At 43.6% G+C, this 17702-nt stretch overlaps 1 protein-coding gene across 2 annotated transcripts in view; it reads right to left on the reverse strand.

Moving 5' to 3' along the window:
- RASA2 (RAS p21 protein activator 2) overlaps positions 1-17702 on the reverse strand; it is a 139296-nt gene that overhangs the window by 9009 nt on the left and 112585 nt on the right. For both annotated transcript variants that reach the window (XM_044289832.1, XM_044289833.1), the window contains 7 exons: positions 16819-16905; positions 16655-16732; positions 16336-16409; positions 13892-13998; positions 10834-10916; positions 8694-8902; positions 1594-1697 (listed from right to left, as the gene is read on the reverse strand). In XM_044289832.1, coding sequence (XP_044145767.1) covers positions 1594-1697; positions 8694-8902; positions 10834-10916; positions 13892-13998; positions 16336-16409; positions 16655-16732; positions 16819-16905 — 742 coding nt within the window. The remainder of the gene's footprint in view (positions 1-1593; positions 1698-8693; positions 8903-10833; positions 10917-13891; positions 13999-16335; positions 16410-16654; positions 16733-16818; positions 16906-17702) is intronic.

Genomic DNA, 17702 nt, shown 5'->3' on the forward strand with positions numbered 1-17702 from the left:
GGAGATTTATCATTAAGGGCTTATGCACACCACAAAATGTATTTTGCGGTCCGCAAAACACGGATCCACAAAAAATACGGACGACGTCTGTGTGCATTCTGTATTTTGCAGAACGGAACAGCTGGCCCCTAATAGAACAGTCCTATCCTTAACCGTAATGCGGACCATAAAAGGACATTTTCCATTCTTTTGAGGAACGGACATAAAGAAACGGAATGCACAGGAAGTAACTTCCGTTTCGTTTTTTTTTTTTGTCGACGCATTGAAATGAATGGTTGTGCATAGGGGCCGCAAAAAAAACCGGAACGGACATGAAAAGAAAATACGTTAGTGTGCATGAGCCCTTAGTTTGTCACGGAAAAGTGGTGTTAAAAAGTCGAAAACTGGGGCGTTTAGGACTTTAAAAAAAATAAAAATTGTTGCAAACAGCATTTTTTACACTACCCTCGACACTTTTCGGAAAGCGGTAGTGGCAAGGGTGGGAATGGGGCGTGGCCAGCCACAAATTTATCTTAATTTACACCAGTTATCTGGCACAAATAAAAGAAACAAATCCACAGCAGCAGAGAGTTGCCATAGATTTCTGTTTAGGCATATGGACTGTCGCAGAGGATATCAAGACCAATGCTTTCTCCCATGTTGTTAGGAAAACAGCAAAGCAAGCGTGCCACATCTATCAGACATTATGACATATCTTGTGGATGTACAATAAATGTCTGAGATGGGAATACCCCTTTAAAACAATCGTATATAAAATGTCTGAAAGCAGTTAAAGGGGTTCTCCGGGCTATCTTATATTTGATGACCTATCCTCAGGATAGGTCATCAATGTCAGATCGGTGGGGGTCCGACACCTGGAACCCCCGCCGATCAGCTGTTTGAGGAGATGGCGCTCGCAGTGCACACATGCAGTCTCCCTTCTCGCTGCTGCTTTTTCATAGACAGCAGCAGTGGACAGGAAGAGAGACGGCACGTGCGAACTGCCTCCTCAGACAGCTGATTGGCGGGGGTGCCTGGTGTGGATAGGTCATGAATATAGGAGAGCCGGAAAACCCCTTGAAGGGGGTAATATAGCTTCAATAGCTGTCAGCTCAAAGCTTGATTAGCCAACTATTCCCCTCTACTTCACCATACACAAGAACGACTGGCTTGGCTGAGCGTCCAAGTGTTTCTCAATAAGGAGAGGAAGAACGATTGGCTTGGCCGAGTGTCCATGTGCTTGACAACACAAGGGCTGATGATGTCTAGGGGGAGTCAAGAGGCCCCATAATACACTAAAATGGTCTGATTGAGAAAGTTAGGCATGACTGCTTGCTGTTCTAAAAGTCCCCAAAAAAATTAAGGATGTTAAAGAGCCAGGATAGAAAGTAGAATACATGGGGTGACTTAAAAAAATTATATCCAGAAAACATTCCACCTGTTTTTGGAAAAAGGTTACCTAGAATATTCACATACAGACGGTTAATAGCGCCTTTAAATGCCATGTACACCTCATGGTCCTCAGATCTTGTACAGTCATCAGCAACTTGTACCGTTTTTGGGAGAACAGGACAAGTACAGACGTTCTCCATGTCACTTTTAGGAACACGTTACCTTCCATCGTCTGCAGTTTTGACATGTTTGTGCTAAACAGAGAATAGATCTTTTCACATTCGCGATCTCCATCTATATCTAGCGCCACGTCAGCTGGAGCACCTCTGTAAAGCAAAGACACAAGAGGCATTAGTGAGCTCATGACACAATGTACCCAGCACAGAACACTCTGATTCCCAGCTGCTGGGGCAGTGATTCAACTGGAATGAATATGATGGAAGCCAGAAGCTTTCACACTGTCCCCTCCAAGTTGCTCTCCAGATACAGTTGTGGAAAGTATTACACTGGGCAAATGAAATCTTTCAGCCTGGATAAAATGACGTGCCCCTGGATTATAAGTGCTTGCCGAGTGGTTAAACTCAAGTCAATATAATAGAAGTCATGATTGCGACTGCTGATTGCCCTTATCTGTAGACACGGAGTGTCAACCTCTACCTTACAGGACTACTTTGTCAATTATATACCCCAAACATACATTCGACATTGACATTGCAACACCAGGAAGGACAAGCTGTCAGGTTATGCAAATCGGGGAAGTAGCAGGTGTCACTGAGATCTGTAGATGATCACATTTTGAAGCAACTAGCTCCAATCTGTGGCATGGACATAAAAGCCAGATTAAAAGCAGTTTTTAGCCAAATGAAACCTCAAAAATCTGATCAAGTTGTGTGGGATGATGGTGTGATGCCTCCTGTTCATCGATGTGACAGTTATCACCACTTGACACAAACTGTGAGGGACAGAATCCATCTTGGGTTATCACTGTGGCAGATCACTATGCACCTAGACAGAGATATCAGCACTGTTCAACATAGTGAGTCCCGGTGGTTGGGAGAACAATGAACTGGAATAATAGGTGCAGAGAACCTTTGTACGGACGGATCTATTGATAGCCCCATTGGGGACAGCTTGATGCTAGCGATATATAAATGCATAAAATAATAAAAAAATAAATCTGATTAGAAGAATGGCGCATAGTGATCCATTCTGTACTGCAATTGAAACTGGACGTCACATCCCAAGCCTCAGGCGGCAAACAGTGTCTACACAAACCATCAGAAGGTGTTTGCACGGCGTTGGGCTACGAGCCAGATGTCCAAATACCGGTGTTCCAGTGGCCTCATGCCACCCATCTCATAGGCTATTTTGCTGCACAGTAAGATGGCAGTGGAGGCTGTAATTGGAGGTCTTATCCTCTTCGGGATGAGTCTCGCTCTTGTCTCAGACGCAATGATATCCAAAAATGTGTCTGTAGTCCACATGAGCAACGCCATAGAGAGGCTTTCAGAAAAGGTATGTCACACTGGTCCTACTCCCGGATTATATAGTGTGGCATAATCTACTGTATATGGACCCCTCTAGTCTCCTTTTCAAGTAGATTAACAGCTCTGTGTTACATTGATTTGATTGTGGAACCAGTGGTACAGCCATTTCCATTTCTCCAAAGTGGCGTAGGAGCCATTTTTCAACAGGACAATGCCAGGCTTCATGTTGCTCGTGCTAGAGTGAACAGCCAGTGTGGTCTAAACGTGGTATCATCGCCTTCAGCGTCTCCGGACTGGTCTTCCATTAAGCACATTTCGTCTGCAATTGCAAAGAGAGCTGCCAGCAGTGGATCTTGATGATTTGTGCGCCCAAGTGCATTCAGCATGGCAGAACATTCCTCAGACAACCATTAATAACCTCATTATTGTAAGTGTGTGTACATCGGTGCATGGAGCGCATACTCCATACTGAATAGAAGAAGATGATTTGAATATTTTGTTTCCATTTTTTATCATTTGCATATCATTATCATGTCTAGTGATCCTGTGATTTCCATAATTCCACATCTTTTTACTTCTTGGTGTTGCAATTTCAATGTTGAGGAGTGTACATAGACTAATGGAAGGAAAACCAACAGTACATCATCTACCCTGTAAAAAATACAAAAACAGGAGTGTACGCAGCTCTCACCTGTGTTCCTTTGCAATGAGCACAGACACAGCCCGTGGAAAGTGCTGGCTATCACCGATTTAACAACTTGAAAAAGTCCAGCTTCAATTGCCAAAGTAGAAAAAAGTATCTTTATTTCAGCGACTTTGCAAAAATAACAGGACAAATTGTTACGCGTTTTAGACCATTTTAGTGGGGGTGCTTCTTCATGACAGTACAAGAGTTAAAGGGGTTGTCCGGGTTCAGAGCTGAACCCGGACATACCCTTATTTTCACCCCGGCAGCCCCCCTGAGCCTAGCATCGGAGCATCTCATGCTCCGATGCGCTCCAGGGCACAGGCTCTTTTGTTTTCAATAACACACTGCCGGGCGGTAACTTCCGCCCAGCGGTGTGTTCGGTGACGTCACCGGCTCTGAGGGGCGGGCTTTAGCTCTGCCCTAGCCGTTTTACTGGCTAGGGCAGAGCCAAATCCCGCCCATCAGTGCCGGTGACGTCACCGGGGTTCCTGTCAGCCCCATAGAGAGCCCCGGTACGTCACCGGAACTCAGAAAAATGCCTTTGCCCTGTGCAATTTAGCGCAGGGCAAAGGAGAGCATCGGAGCATGAACTGCTCCGATGCTCATGTCAGGGGGGCTGCCTGGGTGAAAATGGAGGTATGTCCAGGTTCAGCTCTGAACCTGGACAACCCCTTTAACTGACCATGCTATATACATACCATCCCCCCACATCCACACCAATAAGGCTCCTAATTAGGAACAGGTGAGGGGGGAGGTACAAACAGCACGATTTAAAATCACATGTAATACTATATATGTGCTTAATTTAAACTTCATAAAAATACATATAAGTAAAAAGTCAATATCATAAAAGCAGCACAATGCATTGGCACAACACAAGGGTGGATACATAAATATAGTATGCTATTAAAATTGCAGAATAAGATCATATCATCTGTTTAGAACTTGCGGATAGCTTGTGGCCAACTGGAACATCCAAGTAAGCCTTCCTATTTAATAGTTTCCTTCGCCTCCTCTCTCAGGGGCCAGGCCCATCACTCTTTCTATACCCTGTGCACACAATGCGGATGTGTCCCCGCCATGACAAACCGCAAAGTGCATGCTGACCGCAGACACGTTGCGGTTCTCATGATGGGGCACATCCGAAATGTGCTTACGGACCCTAGATTTGAGTTGGTTAGAAGTGCAGCTGACATATTGCAGGTGACATATTGTACAAGTGATCAAATAAATTACGTGTTTAGTGTTGCAATTTAAATAAGATTTCATCTCAAATTCTTTATTATTAAACTCAGATCTAAAACATTTACTGATTACCACGTGCTCACAGCATATACAGGTCCTTCTAAAAAAATTAGCATATTGTGATAAAGTTCATTATTTTCTGTAATGTACTGATAAACATTAGACTTTCATATATTTTAGATTCATTACATACAACTGAAGTAGTTCAAGCCTTTTATTGTTTTAATATTGATGATTTTGGCATACAGCTCATGAAAACCCAAAATTCCTATCTAAAAAAATTTGCATATCATGAAAAGGTTCTCTAAACGAGCTATTAACCTAATCATCTGAATCAACTAATTAACTCTAAACACCTGCAAAAGATTCCTGAGGCTTTTAAAAACTCCCAGCCTGGTTCATTACTCAAAACCGCAATCATGGGTAAGACTGCCGACCTGACTGCTGTCCAGAAGGCCATCATTGACACCCTCAAGCAAGAGGGTAAGACACAGAAAGAAATTTCTGAACGAATAGGCTGTTCCCAGAGTGCTGTATCAAGGCACCTCAGTTGGAAGTCTGTGGGAAGGAAAAAGTGTGGCAGAAAACGCTGCACAACGAGAAGAGGTGACCGGACCCTGAGGAAGATTGTGGAGAAGGACCGATTCCAGACCTTGGGGGACCTGCGGAAGCAGTGGACTGAGTCTGGAGTAGAAACATCCAGAGCCACAGTGTACAGGCGTGTGCAGGAAATGGGCTACAGGTGCCGCATTCCCCAGGTCAAGCCACTTTTGAACCAGAAACAGCGGCAGAAGCGCCTGACCTGGGCTACAGAGAAGCAGCACTGGACTGTTGCTCAGTGGTCCAAAGTACTTTTTTCGGATGAAAGCAAATTTTGCATGTCATTCGGAAATCAAGGTGCCAGAGTCTGGAGGAAGACTGGGGAGAGGGAAATGCCAAAATGCCTGAAGTCCAGTGTCAAGTACCCACAGTCAGTGATGGTATGGGGTGCCATGTCAGCTGCTGGTGTTGGTCCACTGTGTTTTATCAAGGGCAGGGTCAATGCAGCTAGCCATCAGGAGATTTTGGAGCACTTCATGCTTCCATCTGCTGAAAAGCTTTATGGAGATGAAGATTTCATTTTCAGCACGACCTGGCACCTGCTCACGGTACCAAAACCACTGGTAAATGGTTTACTGACCATGGTATTACTGTGCTCAATTGGCCTGCCAACTCTCCTGACCTGAACTCCATAGAGAATCTGTGGGATATTGGGAAGAGAAAGTTGAGAGACGCAAGACCCAACACTCTGGATGAGCTTAAGGCCGCTATCGAAGCATCCTGGGCCTCCATAACACCTCAGCAGTGCCACAGGCTGATTGCCTCCATGCCACGCCGCATTGAAGCAGTCATTTCTGCAAAAGGATTCCCGACCAAGTATTGAGTGCATAACTGAACATAATTATTTGAAGGTTGACTTTTTTTTGTATTAAAAACACTTTTCTTTTATTGGTCGGATGAAATTTGCTAATTTTTTGAGATAGGAATTTTGGGTTTATGAGCTGTATGCCAAAATCATCAATATTAAAACAATAAAAGGCTTGAACTACTTCAGTTGTGTGTAATTAATCTAAAATATATGAAAGTCTAATGTTTATCAGTACATTACAGAAAATAATGAACTTTATCACAATATGCTATTTTTTTAGAAGGACCTGTACACCGGCCATGGCCGCACTTGAAATTACACCTACAATTTAACCATGTTGGTTTAGGGTCATTTGAGCCCCGGTATAAACTAGGACTCAAAATCTCACCGAAGGTGGGCGCTCTGCGTGCCACACATCTGATGCCATCAGTCACAACATCCGACCATTGTCCAGCAATTTTCAGAAGAGGTAAAGGTTTCTTTACAATTTTACACACTTCAGAATATTGGTCACTGTATTGTGTGACAAACATGGTGACATTATTATCATTTTTCTTCCTATTTCGACTTTCATTTTGATGTTGCTCTATTATTTCTTATAGATGATTACTCACAGGGAAAACCAGTGTTTTTCTATCCATACTTGAAACAACCTTCTGTTCCTCCTTCACCTTTTTGACAGAAAACGCCCTATTCGATAGCCTCTCCAGTATGTTACTTGATTCTACATCAAAGGAATCCTTATCAGTACAATTCCGCCTTGCTCTGATGAGCTCACCTTTCGGGATGTTTTATGGCGTGGTGGGAGAGAAACTTCCTCCTCATTGACACCCACCCATTCTTTGATCGCGTGCAGTGGTATGGTCGCTACATGGATGACCTGCTGATTGTATGGTCTGGTGATGTGGCGGCCATACCACTCTTTGCAGATTATTTGAATCAATGTGTGGACTCTATTTCCTTTGAAGTTCAGTATGAACTAGAGTCGATTTGCTTTTTGGATCTGTGCCTGAGGGGGGATGTCAGTTTGGCCAGTGTTCACACTAGGACACATAGGAAGGATACGGCAGGGAACACGATATTATATGCTACTTCTTGCCACCCACAGCATGTCACCTGAAACATCCTGAAAGGTGAGCTCATCAGAGCAAGGCGGAATTGTACTGATAAGGATTCCTTTGATGTAGAATCAAGTAACATACTGGAGAGGCTATCGAATAGGGCGTTTTCTGTCAAAAAGGTGAAGGAGGAACAGAAGGTTGTTTCAAGTATGGATAGAAAAACACTGGTTTTTCCTGTGAGTAATCATTCACAGGAAATAATAGAGCAACATCAAAATGAAAGTAGAAATAGGAAAAAAATTATAATAATGTCACCATGTTTGTCACACAATACAGTGAACAATATTCTGAAGTGTGTAAAATTGTAAAGAAACCTTTACCTCTTCTGAAAACTGCTGAACAATGGTCGGAGGTTGTGAGGGTTGGCATCAGATGTGTGGCACGCAGAGCGCCCACCCTCCTTGAGATTTGGAGTCCTAGTTTATTCCGGGGCTCAGATGACCCTAAACCAAGATGGTTAAATTGTACGGGTAACTTCAAGTGCGGCCATGGCCGGTGTATATGCTGTGAGCACGTGGTAATCAGTAAATGTTTTAGATCTGAGGTTAATAATAAAGAATTTGAGATGAAATCTTATTTAAACTGCAACACTAAACACGTAATTTATTTGATCACTTGTACAATATGTCACCTGCAATATGTCAGCTGCACTTCTAACCAACTCAAATCTAGGGTCCGTAAGCACATTTCGGATGTGCCCCATCATGAGAACCGCAACCTGTCTGCGGTCCGCATGCACTTTGCGGTTTGTCATGGCGGGGATACGCATTATGTGCACAGGGTATAGAAAGAGTGATGGCCCCTGAGAGAGGAGGCGACCATAGAAGGAAACTATTAAATAGGGAGGCTTACTTAGATGTTCAAGTTGGCCACACGCTATCCGCAAGGTCTAAACAGAAGATATGATCTTATTCTGCAATATTAATAGCATACTATATTTATGTATCCACCCTTGTGTTGTGCCAATGCATTGTGCTGATTTTATGATATTGACTTTTTACTTATATGTATTTTTATGAAGTTTAAATGAAGCACATATATAGTATTACATGTGACTTTAAATCGTGCTGTTTGTACCTCCCCCCTCACCTGTTCCTAATTAGGAGCCTTATTGGTGTGAATGTGGGGGGATGGTATGTATATAGCATGGTCAGTTAACTCTTGTACTGTCATGAAGAAGCACCCCCACTAAAATGGTCCAAAACGCGTAACAATTTGTCCTGTTATTTTTACAAAGTCGCTGAAAAAAAAAGATACTTTTTTCTACTCTGGCAATTGAAGCTGGACTTTTTCAGGTTGTTAAATCATCTACCCTGTATCCAGTATAACACCATACATATTACTATTCAATGGAAGCAATCTAGAATACTTACACAGTACAGGGGCTGCAGCCTTCAGTGCTCTCGGAAGATGCCTTGCAGCACAGCCAGGTCCCATTTATAAAAGCAGATGGGTGGTATTTGCTGAGTCTTCTATGATTTCGTCTGTTCACTCTGCCCAACACCTCTATCCATTCATTGGCTTCAACACAGTTACTGGCGTGTATATACAGGGGCCTATCACCATAAATCACCTGGAACATCTGGAACATAACCATGTATTACATATAGACACACCTTAAACAACTAGAATATATATCTTTGTATATTATAACCATGTCCCACATTTACATTTCTGGTGGCTGGCAGCTCCCCACAGGACTGTACTTGTATGGCGTGGGAATGGCACAGCTTGGGAGCAGTGTCTGTGCCATTAACTGTGGGCATCAGCTGTAGCATACATCCAGAACTAGCGCTGATCCTGGCCAATCACCCCCTTAGATGCTGAAACTGCATCAACTGCAGCACCTTCGGAAACTGGGCCGCAGGGCAATATTCCAACATGATAAAGTCATAGGCTGAAAAAGATTTTGTGTTTGCGTACCTAAATAAAGTGATTCACGGACAATGGATGAATGCTATACTAAAAATGTACCTTTATTAATTGTTAATTAAAACCGTGTGCGACACACTAGGGGGAAAGGATACACAAAACGCCTGAGTGCCTACACACAAGCACCAGGATTGAGAACCTATATCGGAGATATCCAGAGGACTATAAACACATAGGTCTTGGAAATCAGATCAGGTGCAAATATCCCAACGTGGGCAATTAGTTTCAAACGGAAGGGGATATCGCAACAGTCCAGAAGGCAAAAAACGTGACATCCGGATGTTCAATCCGAACATTGAAAACCGGGTGTCACTGCCAGACCGCTGAATATCACCCCAAGAGCAGGGTGTACAAGTCACACTGGTTGGGGGGCAACCAAAGTCCCAGGTTGCCTAATGTGAGCCAGTAACCTGGCAATGCACGTGCGGCATACATACACCATAAATGCCCAGTGCAGGAAAGCATAAGACTAGTAAAAACACCCTGAGCTGCCTATTAGGAACTAATAACCTACATCAGAAGGGTCATACTCGACGCGTTTCATTGGTAGCAAATCATCAGGAGTACATAGAATGCGCTGGTAGGTTAGCTAGCTAGTGAACTCCATGCCCAAGAGAGTTAAGGCAGTGCTGGAAAATAATGGTGTACACATGAAATATTGACACTTTGGGCACAATTTGGCCATTTTCACTTTTGTTGCCAATGGTTTAGACATTAATCTCTGTGTGTTGTTTTAAGGGCATACCAAATGTACACTGTTCTACAAGCTGTACACGGACTACTTTATATTGTATCAAAGTGTCATATCTTCAGTGTTGTCCCGTAAAAATATAAATATTTACAAAAAAGTGAGGGGGTGTACTCACTTTTGTGAGATACTGTATCTATCTATCTATAAGATGAACACCATGAAAGATATCTTTAAAAATTGTCAGAATTGATGTTTTTTTCTTTATCCTGAGAATAAAAAGTTATCAAAATGTATGTACTACAACACCGTACCAATAAAAGCTACAGCTTATCCTTGTGCGGTGACATAAAAAAAATAAAGTTTTTACATACAACGACTTGCGGAATAAAGTTACCATGGCATTTAAACTGTACGGTGAATGTTATAAAAGCATTCTTTTTTGTATTTCTCCCTGCCTAAAAATTGAATAAAAGTATCCATCAATACATGCATAACCCCAGTTGGTGGCAGTTACAAATACGACTCCTCAAGAACAAGCTTTTATGCAGCTAGCGATGGAGAAATAAAGTCCTTTAAGGCACAAACTAGGCCACGTCCTCAGGGGGTTGAACAGTACTTTCCTTACTGCAAATTATGCAGATGAGGATTTGTATTAAAAGGTTATTCCCATCTAATCTTTTATGGCAGAGAGCGGCATAACCTCTGTAAGCGGCAGCCAGGGGCGGCTGGAGATATGGGAACAGCAGAGTGAGCCGTGGTACACTGTTTCCGGTAGGTTTGGCTGCCTCTTGCGAGGGTTACTCTGATCCCAGCCATGAAAAGCGGAGATGGGATTAACCCTTTGATCATTAGGCGAGAAATACTTTATTACAGGAGGTCAAACAACTTACATTATTTTTACTGAAGGCACTTTCATCCAGCTTCTCAACAGCCAGGATACTTTTAATAGGGATGCGGAAGACTGGCTCTTTATCTGACAAAGGAAACAAGACAATGATATTAGAAAGATATCAACCAGACCTGCTCACTACCTACTGCATTAAAGGGGTTGTCCGGGTTCAGAGCTGAACCCGGACATACCCTTACTTTCACCCAGGCAGCACCCTGAGGCTAGCATCAGAGCATCTCATGCTCCGATGCGCTCCCTTGCCGTGCGCTAAATCTTTTGTTTTCAATAACACACTGCTGGGTAGAAACTTCCGCCCGGCAGTGTGTTCGGTGACATCACCGGCTCTGATGGGCGGGCTTTAGCGCTGCCCTAGCCTTTTTACTGGCTAGGGCAGTGCTAAATCCCGCCCATCAGTGCCGGTGACGTCACTGGGCTTCCTGGCAGCCCCATAGAGAGCCCCGGTACGTCACAGGACCTCCAAAAAATGCCTCTGCCCTGCGCGATTTAGCGCAGGGCAAAGGAGAGCATCAGAGCATAAACTGCTCCGATGCTCCTGTCAGGGGGGCTGCCGGGGTGAAAATGGAGGGATGTCCGGATTCAGCTCTGAACCCAGACTACCCCTTTAAAGTAATATGGACGGACCCTAATGCAAACATAGTGCATGATACTACAGTCTTGTACGCTGAAGTTTTTTTTAGGGGGTGGTTACGTGCATATGGGACAGATACCCTGTGGATGTACCACTGAGGATCTGCTTGCAGTAAATCCACATCATACTACAGTACCAACAAAGAGGATAAGATTATAGCAAATCTCATCCACATGCTGCTAAAAAAAAGGAAATTGACCCGTAGTTCGAAATTTAAAATCTGCAGCATGTCAATTTATTCTGTGAATTTCCACCAGAGGTTTAACCCCCGCAGTGGTAGTGGTGGATATTTCTGTAAAAAAATTACCTCTGGTGTGGATCTACCCTAAAAGGTGCAATGTAAATCCAGACAGACGATAAGGAGGAATATAGGCAAAATTTATAAATTTTGATACATAATAGTCATCATTCTAGTCTTGGGATGCATGCACACATGAAAAAAACAAAAAAACGGCATGGCCATTAAAGGGGTTGTCCGGGTTCAGAGCTGAACCCGGACATACCTCCATTTTCACCCAGGCAGCCCCCCTGACTTGAATATTGGAGCAGTTCATGCTCCGATGCTAACATCAGGGGGGCTGCCGGGGTGAAAATATGGGTATGTCCGGGTTCAGCTCTGAACTCGGACAACCCCTTTAAAATGTAATCAACTTCACTGGCCTTTTTTTAAATAAAATCCCAACCCCTGCAGTATACATAATGTCCAACATAATGGCCCCCAGCAGTACTAATGTCCCCCATAATGGTCCCCAGCTGTAATAATGTCCCCAGCAGTAAGATCTCCCATAGTGGCCCCCAATGTCCCCCATAGTGGTTTTGCAAATAAAAAAACTAAAAAAATAAAAAACACTTACCTCGTCCACTTGCACGCACCAAGGCAGTCCCTCCTCTCTTGATTGTGAAGGGAAGGACCTGTGCTCAGCATGATGACGTAACTACGCAATCATGCTGGGAGTGTGCAATGAAGTCATCATGCCGAGCACAGGTCCTTCGGCCAGTCCTTCACAATCAAGAAACGAGCGACTGCCTCTATGAAAGTAGATGAGGTGAGTGATTTTATTTAACCCCTAAAAGGACATGTTGAACTACAGTACCCATTTTTAACGGTTGTTAGATGGGTGCACTCTTGTCTAAGTGGCCGTTAAAAATGGTCCCATTTATTTCAATGGGGTCCGTCTGGTTGTGAAAACTGTCACAAATAGGACTTGTCCTATTTTTTGAAAGCCACTATTCAATGATCGTAAAAAATGTGTATAGCCCCACAGACTTTAATTGGTGCTAAAAGTGAACGTGTGACGGCCGTTACTCCCCCTTTTACTTAAACGGCCGTCACACTGCCATTTTTAACGTTTGTGTGAATGTAGCCTTGGGATGTATGCGCATTTGTAGGTGGTATCAACAGGAACCATTATAATGTAATTATAGCTTGTCAGTCTTCTCCCACTTTTTACATTAGGGTTTGCAGAAATTTATACGGTGAATGACTTGTCATCCATGGTTGGTCTGTGAAGGTTACCATTTTGTCCCTGACAAGATGGCTGACTGAGCTCTACCACGATTGGTGACCTGACCTGGACTTACATTAATGAGATGCAGGTCTGTCAATGGCATGAATTACTTTCCATCTACAGCACCTGACAACCACCACAAGTAAATATCCTGCATAAAGCATATTCGGCACATCCCAACCAGATGCAGAGAAGAGACATAACAATGTGGCTCCTATATAAAGCCTTTAACAACCTTGTACTTTGGTTAGGTTAGGTTGCCCGTACACTGTGTGAGATTTGCATGTGGAGCACATGATACATGCATGTGGGTGCCGGACAACAGAAAAGACAGACACCTCCTGCTGACACTTGTCCTTTGGATGGCAATGGAAGATTCAGTAGAGATCTGACAAAGCAGGTCTAAAGATCTGTCACCCAGATGTCCAGCCTGTATATCCACTGGAGCTAATGACATTATAAAGTCTGAGTTATTTTCCTCCAGAGCCCTGGATGTAATGGTAGATTCTCTGCCCATAAAGAGCACTGACTAATGAAAGGCAAGGGATTTGTTACTCATTATTACTTTCATTGCTCGCACTCCTCCTATACTCTTTGGTTGGCTGTTCACATTTGGAGATAAGCTGTGGACAAGTGATCATTTTTACAGCCGGACAAGAGCTGCGTTCAGCCAACAAATGAGCGTCTGTTCATCGTCACCTGGTAGACCTTATACATGGGGCAATGATTGAGAATAAGCATTGGTCCGAATGTTTTATCAGCTCGTGTACAAGACCCTTACTGTAATAACACCTCGTCTGCACAGACAATGACAGAGACAGGTGACCCAACAGAAAAGTTGCCATGTACCTGCTAAATAGCTGATACAAATTCATCAATGTTCACATTTACGCAATATTCACCTTTATGTTTGTGGTAGGTAAACTCTCGACTTGTTAGAGAAAACCATCTCTTATTGAAGCTCTTCTTTACCATCCGAGTGCGGCCCTGAGCTCGCTTGTACATCTCACTGAAGTAGAAGAGGATGAATAGTTTGGAAACATTAATGATGCTTGGGATGGGGATTATTGAAATTCCTGCTTTTCTACAACTCTTCTATACCACAAATACCTAAATCATATTAAACTGTCTCTCAAAAACATAAAAAGCGTTGAAGGTTGTGGGCACCTTTAATATGGAACAAATTATTTTGTATAGATGAATAGTTACCTTGAGTTAAAAAGGTGCCCTAAGTTTCAGGCCTCATGCACATACGATCTGCATTCTTTTTTTATGGGTCCACAAAAAATGCAGACCGCACACAGATGTCATCCTTGTGATGTCAGCATCCATATGGCCGTTCTGAAAATTAGAGAATATGTCCTATTCCTATCTGTTATGCAGACAAGAATGGGCATTTCTATAATGAAATTGTGGCATGTATATGTTTCTATATAGTTTTAAATTAGAGGGGCAAAGGTTTAAAAGTAATATCAGGAAGTATTACTTTACTGAGAGAGTAGTGGATGCATGGAATGGCCTTCCTGCAGAAGTGGTAGCTGCAAATACAGTGAGGGAGTTTAAGCATGCATGGGATAGGCATAAGGCCATCCTTCATATAAGATAGGGCCAGGGGCTATTCATAGGATTCAGATATATTGGGCAGACTAGATGGGCCAAACGGTTCTTATCTGCCGGCACATTCTATGTTTCTATATGGACGGTATCTATATTTTGCTGACCCACGTGCAAAACGGATACAGTTGAGAGCATGAGGCCTCAGACTTCATTCATTTTCAGACCCCCTGACATGCAGTTTGCAACCTAGCTCCTAGTCTTAGACTTGTCTCATGTGATGTGTTCCTCCAATAATATATGCTGGATGTGATGTCTGTGTGTCCAGGATGCTGCTGCTTTCACTAGCTCATGTATTCTCATGCTCAGCTTCCTTCCTGGGCTAAATTCCTCTTCCACATCTCATGAGGGATCTCTTCTCCTTTGTGCTTAAAGTCACTGATGCTGAGGAGCATGTAACTACCTCCCTCGGTAAAGTTTACTCATCATGCTCTGCTTTATTTCTACATTGATATAGTCTGTGTGATCCACACCCCCTTTGCAAACTGCCTTGTGTGTACTTTACTCCATATCTATACTCTGATACTGTAGTCTGTTTGGTCTTCCCTTCCTGGTAAAGTGGATGCTTCCCCTCCACTCCTGCTGTGTACAACCTCCTCCTCTCCCTGCTGCCATCTCTAAGTCTACGTTCACACTGGCATTTTGGCTTTCCGTTTGTGAGATCCATTCAGGGCTCTCACAAGCGGTCCAAAACAGATCAGTTTTGCCCTAATGCATTCTGAATGGAAAAGGATCCGCTCAGAATGCATCAGTTTGCCTCCGTTCCGTCTCCATTCCGCTTTAGAGGCGGACACCAAAATCCTGCTTGCAGCGTTTTGGTGTCCGTTTGACGAAAGTGACCCAAACAGATCTGTTTGGCTCAGTTAAAGGAGCTAGTTAAAGGAGTTTAAAGGGATTATCCAAACTCTAAAATATCCCATCCCCCCCCACCCAATGACGGGGTTCTTTTATGGATGGTACTTACCTACTCTGCGTTGCTCCGGATCCCTGCACGGCTGCTGCATCTCCCTGTCGACAGGGGGAGCAGCCAAAAGCAGGCCAAGACTGGGGACAAGTCCCCCTTGAGGCTGGTCACAGTGACGGCCTACTATTGGCACGAGTGACGATGAGATGCAGCGGCGGGCATGCAGAGATCCGGAGTGCCTCGGCTGCCGGTAAGTATAATAACCCCTTTAAAGGATCGCTTACTTTTCCATTTAGGAAGAACATGAACAGTAAAACAAATTTAGTGCAAAGTTTTATTTTTTATAGACGTTAAACAATATAACTGTCAGCCTGACACATCTAAACATTCCAGTAATGAAACATCTGAGGCCTCATGCATACGACCATATGTATTTTGTGGTCCGTAAATTGCAGATCCGCAAAATACAGATACCGTCCGTCTGTGTTACATCCGCATTTTTTTGCAGACCCATTGACTTCAATGGGTCCATTGGCTGTATTTTGCGGCCAAGTATAGGACATGTTTTAGCTGTTTGTGGAAGGGACATACGGATAACAGAAAGCATGCAGATCATCCATTTGCTTTCCACATCCGTATGTTTGTTCTGCAAAAAGATGGAAAATGTCCGCAAAATGTGGACCACCAGTCCACTGAAATCAATGGGTCCGCAAAAACAATGCGGATGGCACATGGACTGCGTCTGTATTTTGCAGATCGCAAAAAAGGGACACAGTTGTGTGCATGGGATCTTACCGTTAGTAGCACTCAATAAAACCATGCACTTACCCTTCTTTAAGTATGACCGATTCACTCATTCCACTTGGCTCTTTACTTTCAGTGGAGGAAATTTCCTCTAAAAACTGTGTAATAGGAATAAACGTTAGTAGACTGAGGAAGAGACAAATTACTCCAGCTCTGCAACTCAAGACTCTAACAGATACTAACTAACTATATATATATATAACTAACACAAACATGACGTAGCCTTGTAAGACGTAACCAGGAATTCTTGCTAAGGGTCCGTACTAACGCATAACACGTTCCACCCTTTATAAATCCTAAGCTTTCGTCCTATTATTTGTGATGTTCATAGCTGTCAGCTAACCTTTTTGACATCTGCTGTGTAGGTTTCTTCCTCGAACATCTTGTAGAAATCACACATGAATGGTTCTTTGAAGCTGGACTGTGGAGAGGACCGGACATGGTTTTAGGTTGCAGGACTCAGGATATAAAGGAATGACAGTAAAATTCAATCCTGATGAAACTTACAGTTTTATTTTTTGACAAACTGCCAACACTTCCCAGAGTCTGAATGGTTTTTGATATGAGTGTCAACACCCGAGATGTCTGTGTGTCCTGTGCAAGGTAAACAGATTCGGGGAGAGCTGAATGAATTTCTGAAGAATCAAGAATGGTCCAGATGTCAGTAGAATGGCCCCTAGGACACTCATGTACCCTACATGGCAGCTAGGAGATGCCTTTTGCTATAAGCTTCTGATTGGAAAAGCCACATAGAAGTGTCAGGTTTCTAGGGCCCGTGACAGCAGAATAGCACACAAAGACTGAAGATTCCCAGTAAAAAAATTCATGTGGCAGAGTATGCACATGTTCTCAAAAGTGAAATGGGCCATAAACTGCTGGTGGTGGGTAACGTGCTGTGAAAACAAAGGATCAGGCATGTCGAAATCAAACAGCTCAATCCTTCTTTTCCCCAACATCTGCCACCAGGAGAAAACTGGGACATCTCCATACACATTAGATGGATGGCTGGTATCACCGGCGGGTTCAACAAATGCTCATCTAATGTTTTTGGCCACCTTAAAGGGATTTGGTCACCTCTTTTTACCCTATAGAGAAGTGGACATATACGGCTAGATCGCTGCTAGCATGTCCGCAATATACCTGTCCCATATCTCTGCGAGTGGTTTTATTGAGTGTAAAAAATGATTTTATATATGTAAATCAGCCTGGTAAGGAGCCCAAGGGGCTGCACTAACCGTTCTGGAGGCTAGCAATGCCCCCCTGTGAAGGAGCCCAGCCACGCCCCCTGTGAAGGAGCCCAGCCACGCCCCCTGTGAAGGAGCCCAGCCACGCCCCCTGTGAAGGAGCCCAGCCACGCCCCCTGTGAAGCACCGCCTGTATCCACGAATCCC

The sequence above is a fragment of the Bufo gargarizans genome, chromosome 4 (assembly GCF_014858855.1).
Source record: "Bufo gargarizans isolate SCDJY-AF-19 chromosome 4, ASM1485885v1, whole genome shotgun sequence".
In the NCBI taxonomy this organism is placed as follows: domain Eukaryota; kingdom Metazoa; phylum Chordata; class Amphibia; order Anura; family Bufonidae; genus Bufo; species Bufo gargarizans.